The sequence below is a fragment of the Manis javanica genome, chromosome 10, assembly GCF_040802235.1.
Source record: "Manis javanica isolate MJ-LG chromosome 10, MJ_LKY, whole genome shotgun sequence".
Taxonomy (NCBI): Eukaryota; Metazoa; Chordata; class Mammalia; order Pholidota; family Manidae; genus Manis; species Manis javanica.
The window spans coordinates 47,133,718-47,150,960 of NC_133165.1; the positions used below are offsets into that span (position 1 = coordinate 47,133,718).

The 17,243-nt window shown below is 54.4% G+C and overlaps 1 protein-coding gene across 10 annotated transcripts in view; it reads right to left on the minus strand.

Moving 5' to 3' along the window:
* Window positions 1-7,293: 7,293 nt before the first annotated feature.
* Window positions 7,294-17,243, minus strand: part of KATNIP (katanin interacting protein) — a 223,100-nt gene continuing 213,150 nt past the window's right edge. For 9 of the 10 annotated variants that reach the window (XM_073215370.1, XM_036992475.2, XM_036992477.2 and 6 more), the window contains 8 exons: window positions 16,292-16,449; window positions 14,779-14,843; window positions 13,469-13,579; window positions 12,665-12,804; window positions 10,607-10,708; window positions 9,887-10,047; window positions 9,687-9,775; window positions 7,294-9,125 (listed from right to left, as the gene is read on the minus strand). In XM_073215370.1, coding sequence (XP_073071471.1) covers window positions 9,067-9,125; window positions 9,687-9,775; window positions 9,887-10,047; window positions 10,607-10,708; window positions 12,665-12,804; window positions 13,469-13,579; window positions 14,779-14,843; window positions 16,292-16,449 — 885 coding nt within the window. In that variant the 3' untranslated portion in view covers window positions 7,294-9,066. Of the gene's footprint in view, window positions 9,126-9,686; window positions 9,776-9,886; window positions 10,048-10,139; window positions 10,351-10,606; window positions 10,709-12,664; window positions 12,805-13,468; window positions 13,580-14,778; window positions 14,844-16,291; window positions 16,450-17,243 lie in introns of those variants that run through there. The other variant, XM_036992478.2, reaches the window with a different exon arrangement.

Genomic DNA, 17,243 nt, shown 5'->3' on the forward strand with positions numbered 1-17,243 from the left:
TTCAGTTGTCATCCTTCCTTGTATCAGACATCCATCCATCATCCTTTCATGCATTACCCATCCTCATTATTCAAGCATCCATGTGTGTATCCATCTATCCAATGATATAATGCATTGTGTCCCTATTGTGTGCCAAGCACTGTGGTAGGCACTTGAGATGGGATATTAAACCATCCTGCGAGGGCAGGACAGATAACTGGACAGATGACTATAGTACAATGTGGGAAATGCTGTGGTGCCTGACTCTGGGGCCAGGCAGCCTGGGTTCAGATTCCAGCTCCTGCTCTTGAGACCTTGGGCAAGTTACCTGACCTCTCTGTGCCTCATCCCCATGGGCACATGGGGATAATCATTATACCTACCTCTTACAGCTAATCTGAGGGTTAAATGGGCTATTGTACGTGAAGCATTTAGAACAGAGCCTGGCACATAGTAAATGCTCTGTTGATGTTCGCTGTTATCTCAATGAGGGCAATTTGGGGGCTGTGGGGGCCCAAAGGCAGCACCTGCTGGGGGGTTAGTGGTGGTCAGGGGAGGCTTCTTTGGAAAAATGACATTCAAGCCAAGACATGAAGGTTGTTGAGATGTCAGGCAGGCAGGGTTGTAGATGGGAAGAAAGCTGGGAACATTATAGGCACTCTAATAGTCCAGATGGCAGGTGTGAAGAGCAGGGAGGGCAGCCAAGTGTGGTGAGAGATCAGGCTCCAGAGGTCAGTGGGGCCAGGCTGGAGGGACTGGAAGCCTCCTTGGGGAACTCAGACTTTATCCCAGGGCCAGTGGCAGCAGGGGTGCACGAGAACAGGAAACACCCAGCTGTGAATTCTGGGAGGACTACGGTGCTATGAGCTGAAACTAGGGTTGGCTATCTCTCTCACCTTCCCGCACTCCAAGGGAGAGAAGAGAGTGGCTGGGTTCAGCAAAGTAGCCCTGGGAGGGACACTGAGGGCAGATTCAGGTGCTAGTCTGGAGGCGAACTCGACAGGCTTGGGGTGCACTGGTGTGGGAGGAAGGGAAGGATATGATGACTCCCGAGTTACTGTAACCTCGGGTGCCAGAGGACACCAGGTGAAGATGTGTGCTCATTCATCCATTTATGCATTGATTAATCAAGTGCATGATTCATTAATCCATTTTCCCTTCATTCAGTAAAACTCACAAACCTGATGTATAGAGCAGGTGGAATGGATCTGGCAGAGAGATTGGGCCCATTACAAAGGCCTCAGGTGTCAGGACAAGGGGTTTGGGCTTTGGCCCCTGGGAAGGAAGAAAGCCGGCAGAGGCGCTACGCAGGGAGCTGTCCAACCGGAGTCTGGCCCAGGGCACCAGGCACCTTGAAGCTCTTAATTTCCACCCAGGTTCCTCTAAAGCTGGCAAGTGGGCCATAGAGGTTCAGGTGATGATTCTAGTTGATATATGGGCAAAATTTTAATCTATTTTAATAGTTGTGTTTATGTAAATGTGTATTAGGACAAAATGTATAACAGGCACATCAGTGCCATGATTTCACAGATGTTATCACTTAGGATGAAACCAAAATAGGCATATAAGTAAAAAAGAGTTGGCGTAAAGAAAAATGTTAAATAAATGATTGTGCAAGTGGTACGTGATCATGCTATGTGGATGCCTCAAGGAAGAGCCATTCTTACCCTCTGCACAGGCCAGGGAAGGATGGGAAGGAGGTGGAGGCCCACAGGGCCACTCAGGCTTCAAGTACTGCTGTCCCCTACTTGGCACCAGCTGGGCAGGGGCTGAGAACTAACTGTCTTTCAGTCTCAGTGAGCCTGTAGCAAGAAGGCTGCTGGTTAGATAAAAGGAAGCACTTCCAGGCAGGCCAGGTGATTGATGCCAATGAGTCCCAACTGAGAATCAATGGGAGGGGTCATCATGCAGGGAGCAAATGTCACCATCTGCCCCAATCTGGGAGGAGGGAGGACCACCTGGTTTGAAGGCCGGGGTGCCTGGGTGAGCACATACACCGAGATGAGGAAGCTAAGGCCCCTCCTCCCACCCCTGCAGACATCTGCATGGAGTGGGCATGTTCTGTGAGCCTTTCAGTCTTGACCCCCTTAGGCTGGCCTCACCCACAGCCTGGAGTAGTTCTTACACAGACATTTCTGCCCTGGGCACTGGCACCCAGTGTCTCTGTGTCCACATGCTGACCTGAACACTGTACAGGCACGAGTTGGTGCTTTGTATGCACACACATGCTACCCATGTCAACTCAGCGCTCATCCGTCCCCGTGTGCTCCTGTTGGCCCTGGACACACACTCAGGGTGCACATGCCAGCCCTGGACACATACATCTCTATGCCTGCGCCTGCCCATGGTTGGTGCCCTGAAGTGGAGCTCTGCCCTCTTGTTTTCCCAGGCCACCCCCTACCCCCAGGTGTAGAGGGCCCTTGGGGCCATGGTGCTTCCCTGGCTGAGTGCTCATGGGCCGGCCCAGGCCTCAGGAAGTCACCCACGGGCTGACTTCCCTCTTTGGCTGGTGGCTGTGATAAGTAGTCATGCCTGCCTCCCCCACCAAAGCCAACCCATCTGAGCTACACACTTGTCTCCCTCAGGTAATGGAAATGTCAACTTGATTCATGGGCATTCATCTGCAGCAGCCAGGCCTGAGGACAAGGCATGCTGGGGGGGCCCCATCCCACCGGAGGAGCCATGCCACCAGGGTGCCGACCCCTTGCTTGGAGGAAGTGAGGATGGAGAAAAGCAGCAAGGGCTGCTGACTTAGTTCACATCCCAAGGCCACCACTGAGCTGTCTGGGTCTCATTCATTCTAGAACTATTTACTGAGGGGCTTCTGCATGCCAGGTACTCAGTGTGAACTGATGCTGCCACAGGAACCAGAAAGGTGCCATCCTCTCCTTCATGGAGCATGTGTTCCAGGGAGGAGACAGCAATTACTCCAATAATTCTAACAAGAAAATACTACTTCAGACTGTAAGAAGAGCCATGCAGTTGAACCAAGGTAAGACCCGATTTAGACTGGAGAGGTGAGGGCAGGTCCTCAGAGGAAGGGCCATTGCAGCAGGGACGGAGGGGAGCAGGTGGGTGAGGCAGTGTGGGCTGAAGCTGCAGCACATGCAAGGGCCCTGGGGCCGAGATGATTACTGGGTGGTTGTGTGTGGCACTAGGACAGGGCAGAGCTTAGCATTTGGGTTGAGGGCATGAGGCCTGCTGCCAAGTGGTCACCTGGGGTCAGTGTGTGGGGTCTTGTGGGTATGGCAAGGAGTTTGACTTTTACCAGGAAGGCCCCCTGGGAGGGTTTTAAGAGGTGGACATATCAGCTATACATTTAGAAAGTTCCTCCTGGATGGGTGGATGGGAGGCCTGGAAGACTGGGCGCGGGGCAGAGGCAGGGTGACTAGAGAGGGGCTGCAGCAGGTCCTGGCGGGCAATGGTGGGGCTTTGGCTGCCATGGCTCTGGGATGAGAGAAGCGGTGCCGGTGGGGTGTGGGGAACGCGAGGGCCACCAGGGGCACTGCAGGTCATACAGGGCTCAGGAAAAGTGGAAGAGTTAGAAAAGCTCCTGCCCCCAGCCAGGGAGCAGTGGCCCAGGGGCATGCAGCCTGGGGGCTGGAGCTGGGCTCCCTCACACCTCAGCCAAGGGCAGCAAACAATGGCCCTGTGGCACCCCAGACAGTCCTGCAGTTGGGACTGCGGACAAACCCAGCCTGGCCGGGGACCGTGAGTCATGAGGAGAGACCAGTCTCATCTGCGAGGGGATTTACTGCATGGACAGACAGGATATCATGGCAAGGACTTCTGCCCTGACCCCAGCACGGCCCAGCCCATGATACCCTGGTAATTGCTTCTTGGGCCACATTTCATCCTGGACAGACACTGTCTGAGCCTCTGCCTCAAGGGAAGCCAGTGGCTGGGCTGATGGCCAGAGGCCTGGCAGGAACAGGGCAGCTGCCAGGACTGGCCAGGATGTTGGGGGCCACTGGGACTCCTGGGGAGTGGGAAGGGGCCTTTGCATGGGAGAAGTTCCATGGCACAAGGCCAGGCTGGTGAGTAGGGACACCAAAGCCCCCTTTCCTGGGACCCTTCTGAGCCTCCCTCAGAACTTCCAGGCTGAGTGTGAGTGTGGGAGGTACAGGCAGGGCGGGCTAGGGAAAGGAGGCCGGTGATGGAGAGAGTCACAGAGCAGGGGCAGGAGGTGGCAGAGGAAGCTGAGGCATCCATCGGTGCTATAAGGCCGGTGCCCTGTGTGGACCAGCCAGCTGAGGCTGAAGGCTGAGCAAGTCAGGGAGGGCCAGGTGGGAGGTAGTCCTGTTGCTCTGTGAGAAGCCCGGCCTGGAGCTGGCAGGCCAGGAGTCACATCTCAGCCCAGGGGCACTTTCTCTGTGAAAGCCTCAGTATGCACACCTGGAAAATGAGGGCAGTCTTGGAACCTGGTGTGTCTTACCCTCATAAGCTGCTCATGAGGCAGGTGCTATGGGTGTAAAGGGAGGCACTGGGTGCAAAGTCACTCACCCGGACTTGAACCCCAGCCACACCCCAGGCCATTGCTCCCCATCAGCTGTGGGAGGAGGGCACTCCAGTGTAGGGTCTTAGTGTCTAACCCCAATACGCACCTTCAGTGATGAAACACACAGAGCGCTCAGCCCCATGAGAGTTAAGCATGTACCAGCTGTTTTTAGTTTTGTCGTCGTCACAAAATATGGCCACCAAAGGCTGCCCTGGGGCTTGAGTGGAGCACCTCTCCACAGGCTGGAAACCTGGGAAGTGGTGTCATCAATGCCACATGTCACACAGAGGTCCAAGGACAATCCTGCACAGTACAGCACATGGGGACACATGACCCCTTGGGCAGAGGTCCTGCCTGCTTCGCCGGTGCCCCTGCCTGGGCCTACTACCTGACTGGATGCCAGAGGCTTGAGTCCCAGGGCCCCCAGAGAGTTCTTTACATGCCCAGGCAGCTGGGATCTGAATATCTCAGGGGTGCAGCCCTACCCCCACTGGGTCCCACAGCACTGTTACCCCATCCCCTGCTGCTCCTCCACATGCGTTACCTGCCTCTATCTCAGGGGTGCAAACTTAAGGTGTCTGCAGGGCCACAAAGCAGGCTGTGTGGGAGACAAAAGGGGCTGGTGGGGACTGCAGTGATCTGGAGAGTACCTGCAGGCTCCAGGGACCATCATGTAAGGTGGGAACAGAGCTGCCAGGTCTCCCAGTTTCCCCAGAGCAGGGAGTTGTCCAGACCAGCACAGCCAGCCAAACCTGAGTAGGCTGAACCATCAGATTTCTACCTGCCATTTCATTCAGACGCCGGGGCCTGGACACTCAGAAAGGGACTGTCTTCACTCCAGGTGGGGTGGAAGGAGGCTGGGGGAGGACCCAGGACATCTCAGTAAACCTGGCCTGGGGCAGCTGCATAGCTGCCCGGACAACCTTGGCAGCCTCTGGGCTGTGCCAGGGCCAGAACTGTCTGGAGAAAACCAGCCAACCACTCACAGAAGCAGAGGCAGGTCCTTCCCACCAATGAACAGAGAGGGCAGGGCTCCAGGGGCACAGGCCTGAGAGGGGCTTCCTCTGGGGGCCTGGGCCTGCTCTTTATTAACCCTCTGCTTAGCAGCAGCCAAGATTCATGGAGGGAATCTGTCCTTCTCCATGCCTGGGGCACTGACAGCTGCAGCTTTGGGCTCATTTACACTCTGTGCTTCTGGGATGGGCATGGGATGCATGGAGTGGGGCAGATGTGGACGGAGAGGAAGGTCTCTGTTCTCTCACGGGGGCTGAGGATGGGGACGCCAGCATGCAAAGGTCACCAGATTGACCCCTGGCTTTCTGCTCATGGGGGCTGGGGGTGGGCCCGAGGGTCCAGAATGATTCCCTCCCTGCTTTGTACCTCCCAGGAGAGGCAAGGAGGGCCAGAAGGGAAGGAGGAAGGAGCGGGGAGTGTGGGGGAAAGCAGCCCTGGGGCATTATGGGGGTTATAGGCTCCAGGGGCCAGGAAGGGAGAGGGGAGCTAGTGTTTGTGCTGAGGCCAGGTGGGAGTGGGGGTGGAAGCCAGCTATGCAGGACTTGTAACTAGTTTTATTTGGCTCACTTGGTGTTTGTGTGCTCCTTTAGAGTGAACCAAAATTTAAAAGTTAGATTTCACATTAAAAATAAATAAAACACCTGGATTTCTGGCTTCTTGTAAAAACCATGAAGATCTGACCCTGCTGGAGCACTGGAGCTGAGCTGCACTGGAGCTGAACTCTGTGCCACCATTGCCCAAGTCCTTGCAGGCCAGCTTTGCTCCCTAGTGTCACCTGCTTGGCCCCTGAGTGGCAGGGACGCAGGTCCAGGGCTCTGGCTGGTGGTTGAGAGGCTTCTCACAGCGGAGAAGTTGGGATGCCTGCCCAGCCTCCCACTCGCACAGATGGAGCACTGACAGGGCCTGCCCGCCCTCGAACATCTCCAGGGCGAGTCCAGAGATACAGCCTGCAGGGAGCTGGCAGGCAGCTCTCCATCAGGGTGGCTGGTCAGAGCAGGGCCCCTCTGTTTTGGTAGGAACTTAGAGGGAAGCAGGTGGCAGCGGCAGGTGGCCAGAGGCCCTGGACTCTGCCCATCCCTGGTATAGTGGAGGGGGGAGGTTTTCAAAGGGCCCTCTTACCCAGAGCCAGTATAACTGCCCAACCTGAGCTGCAGTCCTGACCCTCCCTCCTCCTTCAACTGAACTTTCTCCCACTCAAGGACTGCTTTACCCAAATGCCAAGAGTCACTACTGTCCAGCCCTGAAGGAAGCTGGGGAGTTGGGAACCGAAGGGGGAGGCTCAGGAATCAGACATCTGGGGGCCAGGCTACCAGGATCCATATATACTGAACCCCAGGGCTGAAGACCTAGGGGATTCATCCCCGTCTCCGTTCTCCTGTGGTTTTCTCAGGATTTGTGCATTGACTAATGGCTTCCAAAGCTGTGTGTCTTGGGTAAGTTACTCAGCCTCTGTGCCTCAGTTTCCTTATCTGTAAAAGGAAGATCATAATAGTGCCTACCCCATAGGGTTGTTCCATGGATTAAATGAGTTAGTGCCACGCAGGGAACAGCTACTGTGTATGTGTCTGTTCTGGTATCTGGCCAGGATCACAACCCTGTTTTCAGGTAGGGAAAGGGAATATCAGAGAGAGGACTTGTCCTGTGTCCCTCAGCCAGCCACCTGCCCCTGCCACCTGCTTCCCTCTAAGTTCCTACCAAAACAGGGTGGACTCTCACTCAGTTCTTGGAGGTAGCATAAGTTTCTTCTGTATAACCCCAAATCCAGTGAGCAAGACTATATTCTTAATAACATCTTGTATTGATTTTACAAGAGAAAAAAATAGCAATTTATTTTGGAGTTAATGCCTGTACAGCTTTTTTGTCCTCCTAAATTGCATGGTACATACAATGATAAACATTAGCTAAGGTTCCGGGAGAGGTGTGTGTGTGATCTCCCCGACAAATCTGACCTGAGCCCGGGCCTCTCACCTCAAGCGGCAGTGGAACACCCAGCTCCCCTTGAAGCCTCGGCACTGGGTTTGGTCACTAAGCACTGGTGTGATCCATCCCTGGGCTGCAGGTCTCCTGGGAGCCCAGAGGTACACAGGTGCTTGCCACATCTGAGAGATGAACAGAGAAGCTGGGGCTTGGAACCTGCAGAAATGATGGATCTTCTCTGGGAGAAGCAATTCCTTATCTTCACACCGGCCCCACGCTCCAAATGAAAAGTGCATTTGCATAGCTGCTCGCGCCGAGCTGCAAAGCTCATAAAGTATTTGCTGGGGCTCTCGGTTGCATAGGAACGTACTTCGTTCAGTACAGTACTGCAGTGGGGCTGGGCTGGGTGCCAGGAAAACAATGGATTAATATTTGGAACGAGAAATTACCCACCACTGGGAAACCAATTAGGTCCCTGATCTGAGCTTGTTACATAGATGGAAATAGATGCGTTCTGAGTTTCACTCAGCTGGGGGTGCAAGGCACACTTCCAGCATGCTGGGAAGCTGCTGAAAGAGGGAAAAGGAGTGGAGGCCTGGGCAGCAAGAACCTAACTCCTGACTCCAAGGGCACAGGGGATGGACCAAAAAGAAGAAAGCAAGCAAGAAAAGCCTTGATGGGGCCACAGGGACACTGGGGAGGGCAGGGGGGCTGCCTTCCTCCAGACACAGTTCATGTGGAAGAGGGTAGCCTTCAGGCCCCAAAGGTGGGGTTGTAGCCCTGGCCCACTGGCTCCCCAGCCCACGTTCAGAGGGCATGTGGACAGGCCTCACTGGCCCTCTGGTGTATGATGCTGCTTGTATACCTGTCCTGTCGGCCTGGAAGCACCACAGAGACCAGCACCCGTGGGTGCTAGGGTGGACCTGGCTCTGGAACGCAGGTGGGTGCAGCCCCTTCCTTTCCTCAGCAGGACACACACCACTGGCCAATCCCTTCTCAGGCTTTCTAAGAGGACAGAGGCCTCCACACGACCAGCTTCTCTGAGGGGACTTTTCCTTCTCAACTGAGCCTGGGTGGGACTTGGGATGAGTGAGGGGTTGTATAAGTCCTGGCTAGACATCTGGGGCTCTAGAGAATAATCCTGCCCTTTCAGCCACTCCAGCCCCCAAATGAGGTGTGTGTCAGGGGAAGGGGAGCTGCTGGTGCCTCAGCTTGGGCCTCTGAAGGCACAGCCTCCCTGTCACATCCCACCCGTGCTGGTGTTGGTGTGTGAGGCCTGGTTCCCTGCTCTGTGTGCCCATGAGTGGGGCTGGAGGGTTGCCTCCTCAGTCCCCCTCACTATTCCTGGCCCGACTCAGACCCGGCCCGGGGTCTCTGCAACAGGGCTGAATGAATGCGGGCCCTGCTTTGATGATCTTACAGGAGATGCACAAGCCAGGTGTCCTGGGCTCCCTGCAGCCAGCCCCAGGGAAGGGTGGAAGGCCATCCCATACAAGTCTCCCTCCTCAGAGAGCTCCCCTCTACACTGCAGATTTCTTGCAGCCTCTGGAGTCCAGGCTGGCCCATGCACGGCAATGAGGGTGGGGAACGTGGATGCTGAGTGGGGGCCAAGGACAGAACCCTGTGCTGGCTGAGAGGAGCAGCTCCCCCTTCTTCGGTCAGCAGTGCCAGCGTCGTGCTGTCTCCTTGTCGCTTATGCAGGTTTTGGGGCGTAAGGCTGTTAAGGGAGAGCACAGAAGATCAGCATCACCCAGCCTCAATCCCATGCTTTCAGGGAGACCTGGCCACCTCCTGCAGCTCCCAGCAGCCTCTGGGCTCAGCGTGCCAGGCACACTGAGCCACTCACTGACTCTGGCAGGAGCAGGCTCTGGCACGCCAATCCCTCTAGGCCTCTGCTCACGCTATTCCCGCTGCCTGGGCAGCCTTGTATCTTTTAGGATGCAGCTCAAACACCATCTCCTCTAGGAAGCCTTCACCCTGTGCATCCTTTACTGGATTCCATGGCCACGGCAACCTCTTCGATACAGCACTTTTGCCCTGCACAGCTTTTTCCCTCTGTAGCCGCATGGCCTGGCCACACCACGTTATGGGGTGCCTGCAGGAAGGTAGCACATGGCTCCTGGGATTCTGCCCCCACCAGCCCCTCCTCAGCCTCCAGGATGGAGACATGGGGACTGAGGGACAGGCAGGGGCCAGAAAAGGTATGTGATGCTGCAGCTGCTTTTCTAGCAGCCTGAACTCCTGAGGGGGGCATTCTGGGCTGAGAACTGAAACTGACCTGGGTCAACTGCACTCTGCTTCCTTTTTGAGTTGGTAATGATTTGGTTTTCATTCATCATCTGGATGTCCTGATCCTCTACCTGATTACTGTGGGGAGGGAGAAGATGGGGGATTTGATCAGGCTCCAGGCTGTGTGTCTCTGCCATCTGTCCATGTTAGGGCTGCCGGGGGAGGTTGTGGGACAGGCTGGGGGCGCACCTGATGGTGGTGTATTTTTCCTGCTGGCAGATGTCTGTGTCCTCGGTGAAGAGGATGGTGTGGTATGGCACTGTGGGCTCGCACGTGGGCAGGATGCCCCCAACCAGGTGGCTCACCATGGCCAGGATCCCGTTGTACACAAGCAAGTCGTCCACCAGGAGCTGGACAGACAGAGAGGGGCTGTGCCATGCAGCCAATGGGTCTCCTTCTTCCTTCCCACCTCAGGCAAAGTGTGAGATTCTCAGAGCCTCACCTGCTATGTGCCCAGCCTGCGTTACAATTTCAGAGCTTCACCACCCTCAGGGAAGGCGCGTGCGATTAGCCCCATGTTGCAGATGAGGATGCGAAGGCTCAGAGGACTTAAATACTTTGAGCTCATGTGGCAGAGCCGGGAGGCAAACTTGGTCTCTGGCCCCCAAGCTTCCCACTCTCCTGACCCCAGAGTAGCCTCCCAGCAAAACTCCCTAAACCAATATGATATGAGAAGAAAAGATTAAAGAAAAGCCACTTTCTGTTTTTTCAGGGTGATGATTCAAATCACTCAGAGGAGGTTCTGAATTCATGGTTGGATGGCAAATTTCTCTGCATTTGAGCACCAGACATTTGAGTCTAAGGTTGCAACAGAGAGAAGTGAATCAAACTTCGACAAACGATAATTGCTGGCAGCCTAATTACCAATGAGCATAATTATCTAAGAAAACCCAGCTAATAAGGACTTACGCCAAACTCCTTCACCCCTCGATGGGGTGTTTTCGCGTAATTCCACAGTTTGATCATTGACACCGTAGTAGGCAGATCAAAAATCACATAAACCCGGTTTACCTGTAAGAGAGAACTAATTAAAACAGGCATGTTTGGAAACAGAGGCGCTGGGCTGGGCCAAGGGTGTCAGGCATGGGCAGGGAGCAAGGCTGGTGGGTGTCTGAGGCAGCGCCTGCTCACGAGCCAGCCTGGCCTGCTAAGGGCCATGGCGTGTGCGGCTCCTGCTGTCTTTCATCTCCTCGAAGCCCATCTTGAGTCAGGTCACGTGTGGCTGTGTTTGCAACAAACCGCTGAGCTGGCTCTTGGAGGGTTGGTTTCCTTGGGCCTGGCGTGGCCCTCATTTAAATACCCGCAGAGAATTGGGTGTGCCCTTCCCTTTCTCAGGTCAGACTAGAAATGCAGTCTGGGGCTCCACCGTGGGCCACAGGGACAGGCCCTGACTCCAGAGTGGAGGAGAGCTGTCCCCATGCAATCAGCATAGCTCTGACCCGGTTTGTCCTTTCCCTGAATCATAACTGAATGCCCAGCAGACAGGCCCTAGAGGCACTGACGGGTAAGTGTCAGCATGTGTCTTTGACTCTCTGCTGGGGAGACAGGAAGGGGGTTGTCCAGATCAGTGGCAGAATGGGTTAGTAAAGTGAGATCCAGTAGCCTCAAACAGATACCCCCTCCCCAAACAAAGACTCCCAAATATTACAGGGCACCTGCAAGACAGAACAAAGAAAGCAGTAAGCATTCAATGTGGGCCAGAGGCTGCAGGCTTAGTTTTGCCCCAGGCCCTGGGTCTCAGCCTATGGCCATCCTTAGTGTGTCCTAAGAGGGTTAGGGGGTTGTGGGGAGGTGGGGGCTGCTGGGCGAGGGTTAGCCTTCTGACTGTACTGTGGAAATAACAGAAGTCTAGATAAGGGTCCTCAAATGCAGTTGGCCACAGAGTTGAAGCTGATACAGATGTTTGAGTCCAGTTGGGAGAGTGACAGCTGGAGAAAATGCCCTGGACCGAAAGGCCTTCAGGGGACAGATGATGGTGAACACCTGGTGGCTAAGCTCAGGATGGCAGTGGGCTGGACTGGCCTGGGGAGCCATGAGTTTGAGACCCCTGGTCCAAAGGCTGGTAGATCCATGTACTTCCCCTTTGCAATGGTGGGGCTGGGGCTAGGGGTTGGCCTCTGCTCAAGGGAAACTGATGAACACTCAAGGTGGGGCCCACTTTGAGGGGCCTTTGGTAAACCTCCATTACAGACTGCTGATGTGTCCTTTTCTGTAAGTGTTTTGAGAGGAAAACATATCCCCTTGTCCTCCCGTGAATCATATGGAAAAGGGGACATGTAAGTGGTCATACGGATGCCCTGGACCCTGCTACGTATCTCTAACAAGATATTCAGCCCTGTGGCTGACAGGCTGGTGGGGTGCTAGACCCACCTGTTCCCATCTCCTGGCCTCTCTCTTTCCTCTCTACTACCATGACCCGGGCCAGGAGGGTGAAGGCCACCCCTAGGATCCCCATCATGCCTTGGAGCAAAAGGTTAAGTAGACCAATGGCAAGGCCTGCAAGCTGGAAAACTGAGTCAGCTGGTTGGACGAACTGACCTGGCAGGTTTGGGGCTAGAGGGCAGGGTTGGGGCCAAGTGCCTGGTGACATGAAGAAGGAGCAGGCACAGTGAGCATGGGGAGGACAGGGCTGGGAGGAAGAGGACAGAGAGGGCTGCAAAGAGAAGCAGAGGCAGGAAAGAGAAACAGAGGAGGGTGCTCACAGGGACTGATGGGTGCCCAAGCCCCAGGCCTGGGGCTCCTGGCATCAGAGTCCCATGGGGCCCTTTATCTCCCCAGCATCCTCTCTGATAACTACCCCTAGAGCAAGGAGAAAGAACTGCTGGCCCAGAAGATGTGTTAATGAAGATGTGAACTTTCCTGACAGCCCTTGGGCATTTTGAATTGTTCAAGATTAATTGGATCTGGAAGAAAGATGTGTCAGTGAGCCGGGGGCAGAAAGCCCCCCTACCTGCCCCAGGAACCCACCAGGCCCGGCAGGATGGGGGCCAGCCACATGTGCCTGCCGTCACTGGTGCCATTCACTTGGTCGATGAGCTTGTCGGGGGTCCGGACGTCCCCACACACGCCTTCGAGGGAGTTCACGCTGTCCGGGAAGGCAGCGATATCTGAGGAGGCCACTAAGCTCCATAACCCAAAGCAGTAGCTCAGCCCACGTGCCACTCATGTGCTTTTATCCCACTGACAGCATGGCTCAGGGGACGCCAGGGCTAGCAGGCCTGGCAAGCAGAGTGACCGTCTGCTGCTCTGGGCAGCCAAGTGACAGCCAAATCAGACCTGTTCTGGGGAAAAAGAGAGCACAGAGGCTGAGGGGAGTCGGAGTGTGTGTGGAGAGGTGGCCAGTTTCAAGGAAAGGGGAGGAAGCCATGAAGAGAGCTGGCTGACAAAGAGTTTCACAGAACTGCTGGAGGCAGGAACAAAAATTGTTGCTGCCAGTTTGGAGAGTAGAGGGCAACCTGTGGAAGTTTTCTTTTGCAAGGGGATGAGGTGATGGCTGGTTGGACACTGCCTGGCATGTAAGGAAGGATAGGGGGAGCCTGACCCACCTATGGTCACTCAACTGATGGGCATTACGAGGACCTAGAGAACCTGGTCCAGCTCTAGTTCTGCCATTCTGACCTGTGAGATCTTGGGCAAGTCATGGAATACCTCAGTTTCCTCATCTGTAAAATGGGTATAAAATCTCTTATGTCCCAGCATTGGTGTGAGCCTCTCAGAGGAAACTGGGGAACCATCAATTGGAGTGGAGCCCCCTTCCGCATAGAAGGATACTGTTTTCCGACAGAGGAATTTTTTCTCCCCACTCATCATACAGCTCCAGGCCAGTAAGACCGATGTAATATGGGTCGCCCCAGCTAGTCAGGAGCTGAAACTGGAAAATGACTGGGATATGTTATTAAGGAAAATAGGCTTAAATTTCTGGAGAAGAAAATGGAACAATGACAAAGATACCATAGGGATATATATTTGGTTTATATAGATGATCGAGAGAAAAAAATGATTTTTTTGAGACTGAAGCCTGTCAATATACATGTGGCATCAAATTTTCCTTCAGCTGTATATGTGCATGTGTGTGCTTTAAGAATTCAAAACCTTTCTCTAGACCCCAGGAGCCACGAGGACAGGAGGGGCGGTGCTCTCCAGCGATCTGGCAGGACAGGGATACACTATGGCCCAATTTCATTGCATGGTGCTGAAAAAAGTGACCAAAATGTCTCATGCCTCAGTTTCTCTGGCTGTAAAATGATAAAAACAGAGCAGCTGTCCCCTTGTCCCTCCATTTTAAGTGCTCAGGGGCTTAAGAGGCTAAGACATAAACTTTCAGAGGGCTGGGCCGTGGCAGAGCGACCCGCAGCTGCCGACTGAGCCCCTGCAGTGCAGAAGCAGCTTGAGGCCCTTCCCGAACCCTGTGCCCTTGCACTCCCAGCACTCCCAGCACTCCCAGAACTCCCAGTAGCAGGCAGGGCAAGAAACCCGAGAAGTGGTGGGTGACTTCCAGACAGTATCAGAGCCAGAGGTAGGTAGTTCTAGAAGAGGCTAGGGAGAGAGCCAGGCTGCTGTTCATAAACTTGGCCCTGCCCACCCCAGCTAGGTGGCCTTAGGCAAGTTACTCAGCCTCTCTGTGCCTCAGTCCTCTCGGCTGTGGAATAGGGATGTTAGCAGTCCCACCTTGCAGGGCTGTGGCAAGGGCTGAGTTCAAACAGGCACTCATGGTAACAGTACCGGGATGCTGTTTTGTAAGGGTCCAGTAAATCTGCACTATTATTGCTTCTATCTTCACCTCCTCCCTGCCTGGTTCTAGGAGCAGCCCCCACTCTTAGGGGTCAGCTCCAGCTTCTCTGCTCCCACCCCAGTGGGAGTCCTTGGTGCGGCCTCCCGAAACCTCAGCCCGGCAACACACAGTGTGCCTGAGGACCCAGGAGCCCTCTCATCCTCCCCTTGGTGTCCCTGCCTGGAGCCCTATCTGCCTTGGCTGGGGCCTGCCTGAAACCCCAAGGCAGCCGTAAGGGCCTTGCCCTCTCCCTAGGTTCTAGGTGTGGCCTGGGGGGGCCTGGGATGTGCAAGTGGGTGGAGAAGGATACAGCCGCAGGGCATCAGGGGCGCCTCGTAGTCCATGCTCGCCCGCTCCAGGCTTTTCCCATCGAGCCTGAAAACACAAAACAGCACCAGGAAGCAGAGGAATCACCTGATCAGTTACTCCCCAGGCAACACACTCAAAAGATCTACAGCAGAGCAGCGGTTCACTGGAAGGTGGAGGAAAGGCAGATGAAGCCTCTTCTTGCATGGAGTTCCCCTTCCGCGGGGGAGATGCCGTCATCTTGGCCTGACTATATGGATTCTTCTCTTCCTCAAAACCACCCCAAGAGGTGGGTACTTTTATATCCCTGTGTTGTGAGTGAGGAAACTGGAGCACAGAGAAGCGAAGTCACTCAAGGTCACAGGACTGGGATGTGACCAAAGGTTGTCTGGTTCTATTTGTGGCCACCCAATTCTACTGCCCCTTTACAAACAAGGAAAGCCCCCTTGTGCTGTGAGATGAGCGAGATCCTTGGTGGGGGTGATGGAGTAGAGTGCTAGGTGGGCACAGGCTACCTTAGGGGTTATGTCAGGGAGGTAGCATCTGAGCTAAAAAGGGGGCAGCCGTGTAAAGAGTAGAGCCAAGACCTCTCAGCAGAAGAACAGCCAGAGCAAAGGCCCTGAGGCAGGAAGGGGCTGGGCAGTTGTTGTTTGCCCCAGAAAGCAACCAGAGGGGCTGAAGTTGGGGAGAGCCCTGAAAGTTTTAGCTTTATGATCCTGAGCAAGTGTCTTGACTAGCTGGGGCCTCAGTTCCCACATCTGTAAAATGAGCATAATCCCAACATCAAGGGGAGGTTGGAAGGAGTTTCTGAAGGATGAAAGCATCTGGCACTGAGCAAGCATGTGGATGGGAAAGCTCTCTCCCTCCACACTCCTCCCCATGGGGCTTCTCTCCGTGGTCCATGGACAGTGCCCTCCAGCCTTGGCCTGTGTTTCTTCAACTTCAAGGCCAATGTTATAATTAAGTGACTGTTCGCAGTGACCAGCCCAAGAAGTGATTCCAGCTACAGTGGAGGGAAACTCATTTTGTTTCAGGAGCTTGGCTTCTGGCGTTTGGACATCAGGGGGTTTAAATAAGTAAACTTACCATGGCATTTACAGATTGTTATGAACTTAATGTAGCTGAGACTGGGGCCAAGAAATACCAGTGGAATTCATGAAATGTGAGGCTCTATTTTTCTCTTTGAATCTTTCTAAATCAGGAACACAGAAACAAGAGGAGGAAGTCCCATCCCTCAATTGGCCAGCGGGCATTTCTGGAATCAGGCAGGCTGGAGCCTCTTTTCCCAGCAGGAAGTGCAATGAAGCATTTAAAATCTCAAGCACTCCAGACTGTGAGAAACCCAAATATCCCCAGACAAGGCGGGTACATCCCACAGGCTTCCAGAGAGGCTTGGCTGAGCTTTAGAAAACGACCAAGTTGAAAAGCAACACGTTTGATCATCATTTCAAAACCCTTATGTGTGTACTTCAGAGCAATGTGCCAGGAGGGGAGGTTCCCCGCGGGCCCCCACTCACCTCCGGGCTGGCTGGGGCATTAGGCGAGCCTGCAGGTAGTCCACAAAGAGGATTTCTTGAGCAAAATCAAAGTGACAGTTGCCTGGCCCCTTCCTGATGAGGAAGCCCTCTGGAGGGGAGACACACAAGCCATCCAGGGAGACATGGACGATTTTGGCCTAGCAAACAGAAGAAAAACCATGCCTGAGGAAAAGAGGCCGGCGTGTAGGAAAGCAGTATGTGCTGACATGGCTGGTACTGCAGGTAGATGACAGTTCTGGTGGAGAGCCTTCACAGAGACCTGGCTTGAGAAATAGCTTGGTCTGGCCTTTCTCCCAGACCAGAACCACCAGGCCACGGGCCACTGCCCAGGGCCATGCGCACTCCATGCCCAGCAGTGTGCTGGGCAGAGGGCAGATAGCAGGGACAAGGCAGGTGGAGCCCCTGCCATGGTGGAAATGTATAGATATTCTCTTGCCCACAGTTTCAGGGGTGACACCTAACTTGGCCAAGGTCCCACCCACCTCATCAGCTGCAGTGGCCTGAGGTGGTATGACGTGGTGGTCAAGGGCATGGACTCTGGTGCTCTGACATCTACCATTAGTAGTTTTGTAAGTTATTTAAACTCCCTATGCCTTAACTTTTTCATCTGCTAAATGGGATCAATAGTAAGTTAACTTACGTAAAGTAGGCAGGACAGTGCATGGCACAAAATACACACTCAGGGAGTGCTAGCCTATACTAATCCTTCTTCAAACCCTGGCTCCCACCTCACCACTTTTCCTCGGATTGGACTCTGGCCCCTTCCTCATCTTCCTTCTTATAGCCCATAGCTCGTCCTTTTAGGGCATGTGCTCCCTAGCGGTGTCCTCAGTGGTTTCTGGCTCTCCCTTAATGGCAGAGACCCCAGCTGGACCATCTAGATTTGCCTCAGGGCCTAGCACACAGTAGGTGCTTATTAAGAGCTTACTGA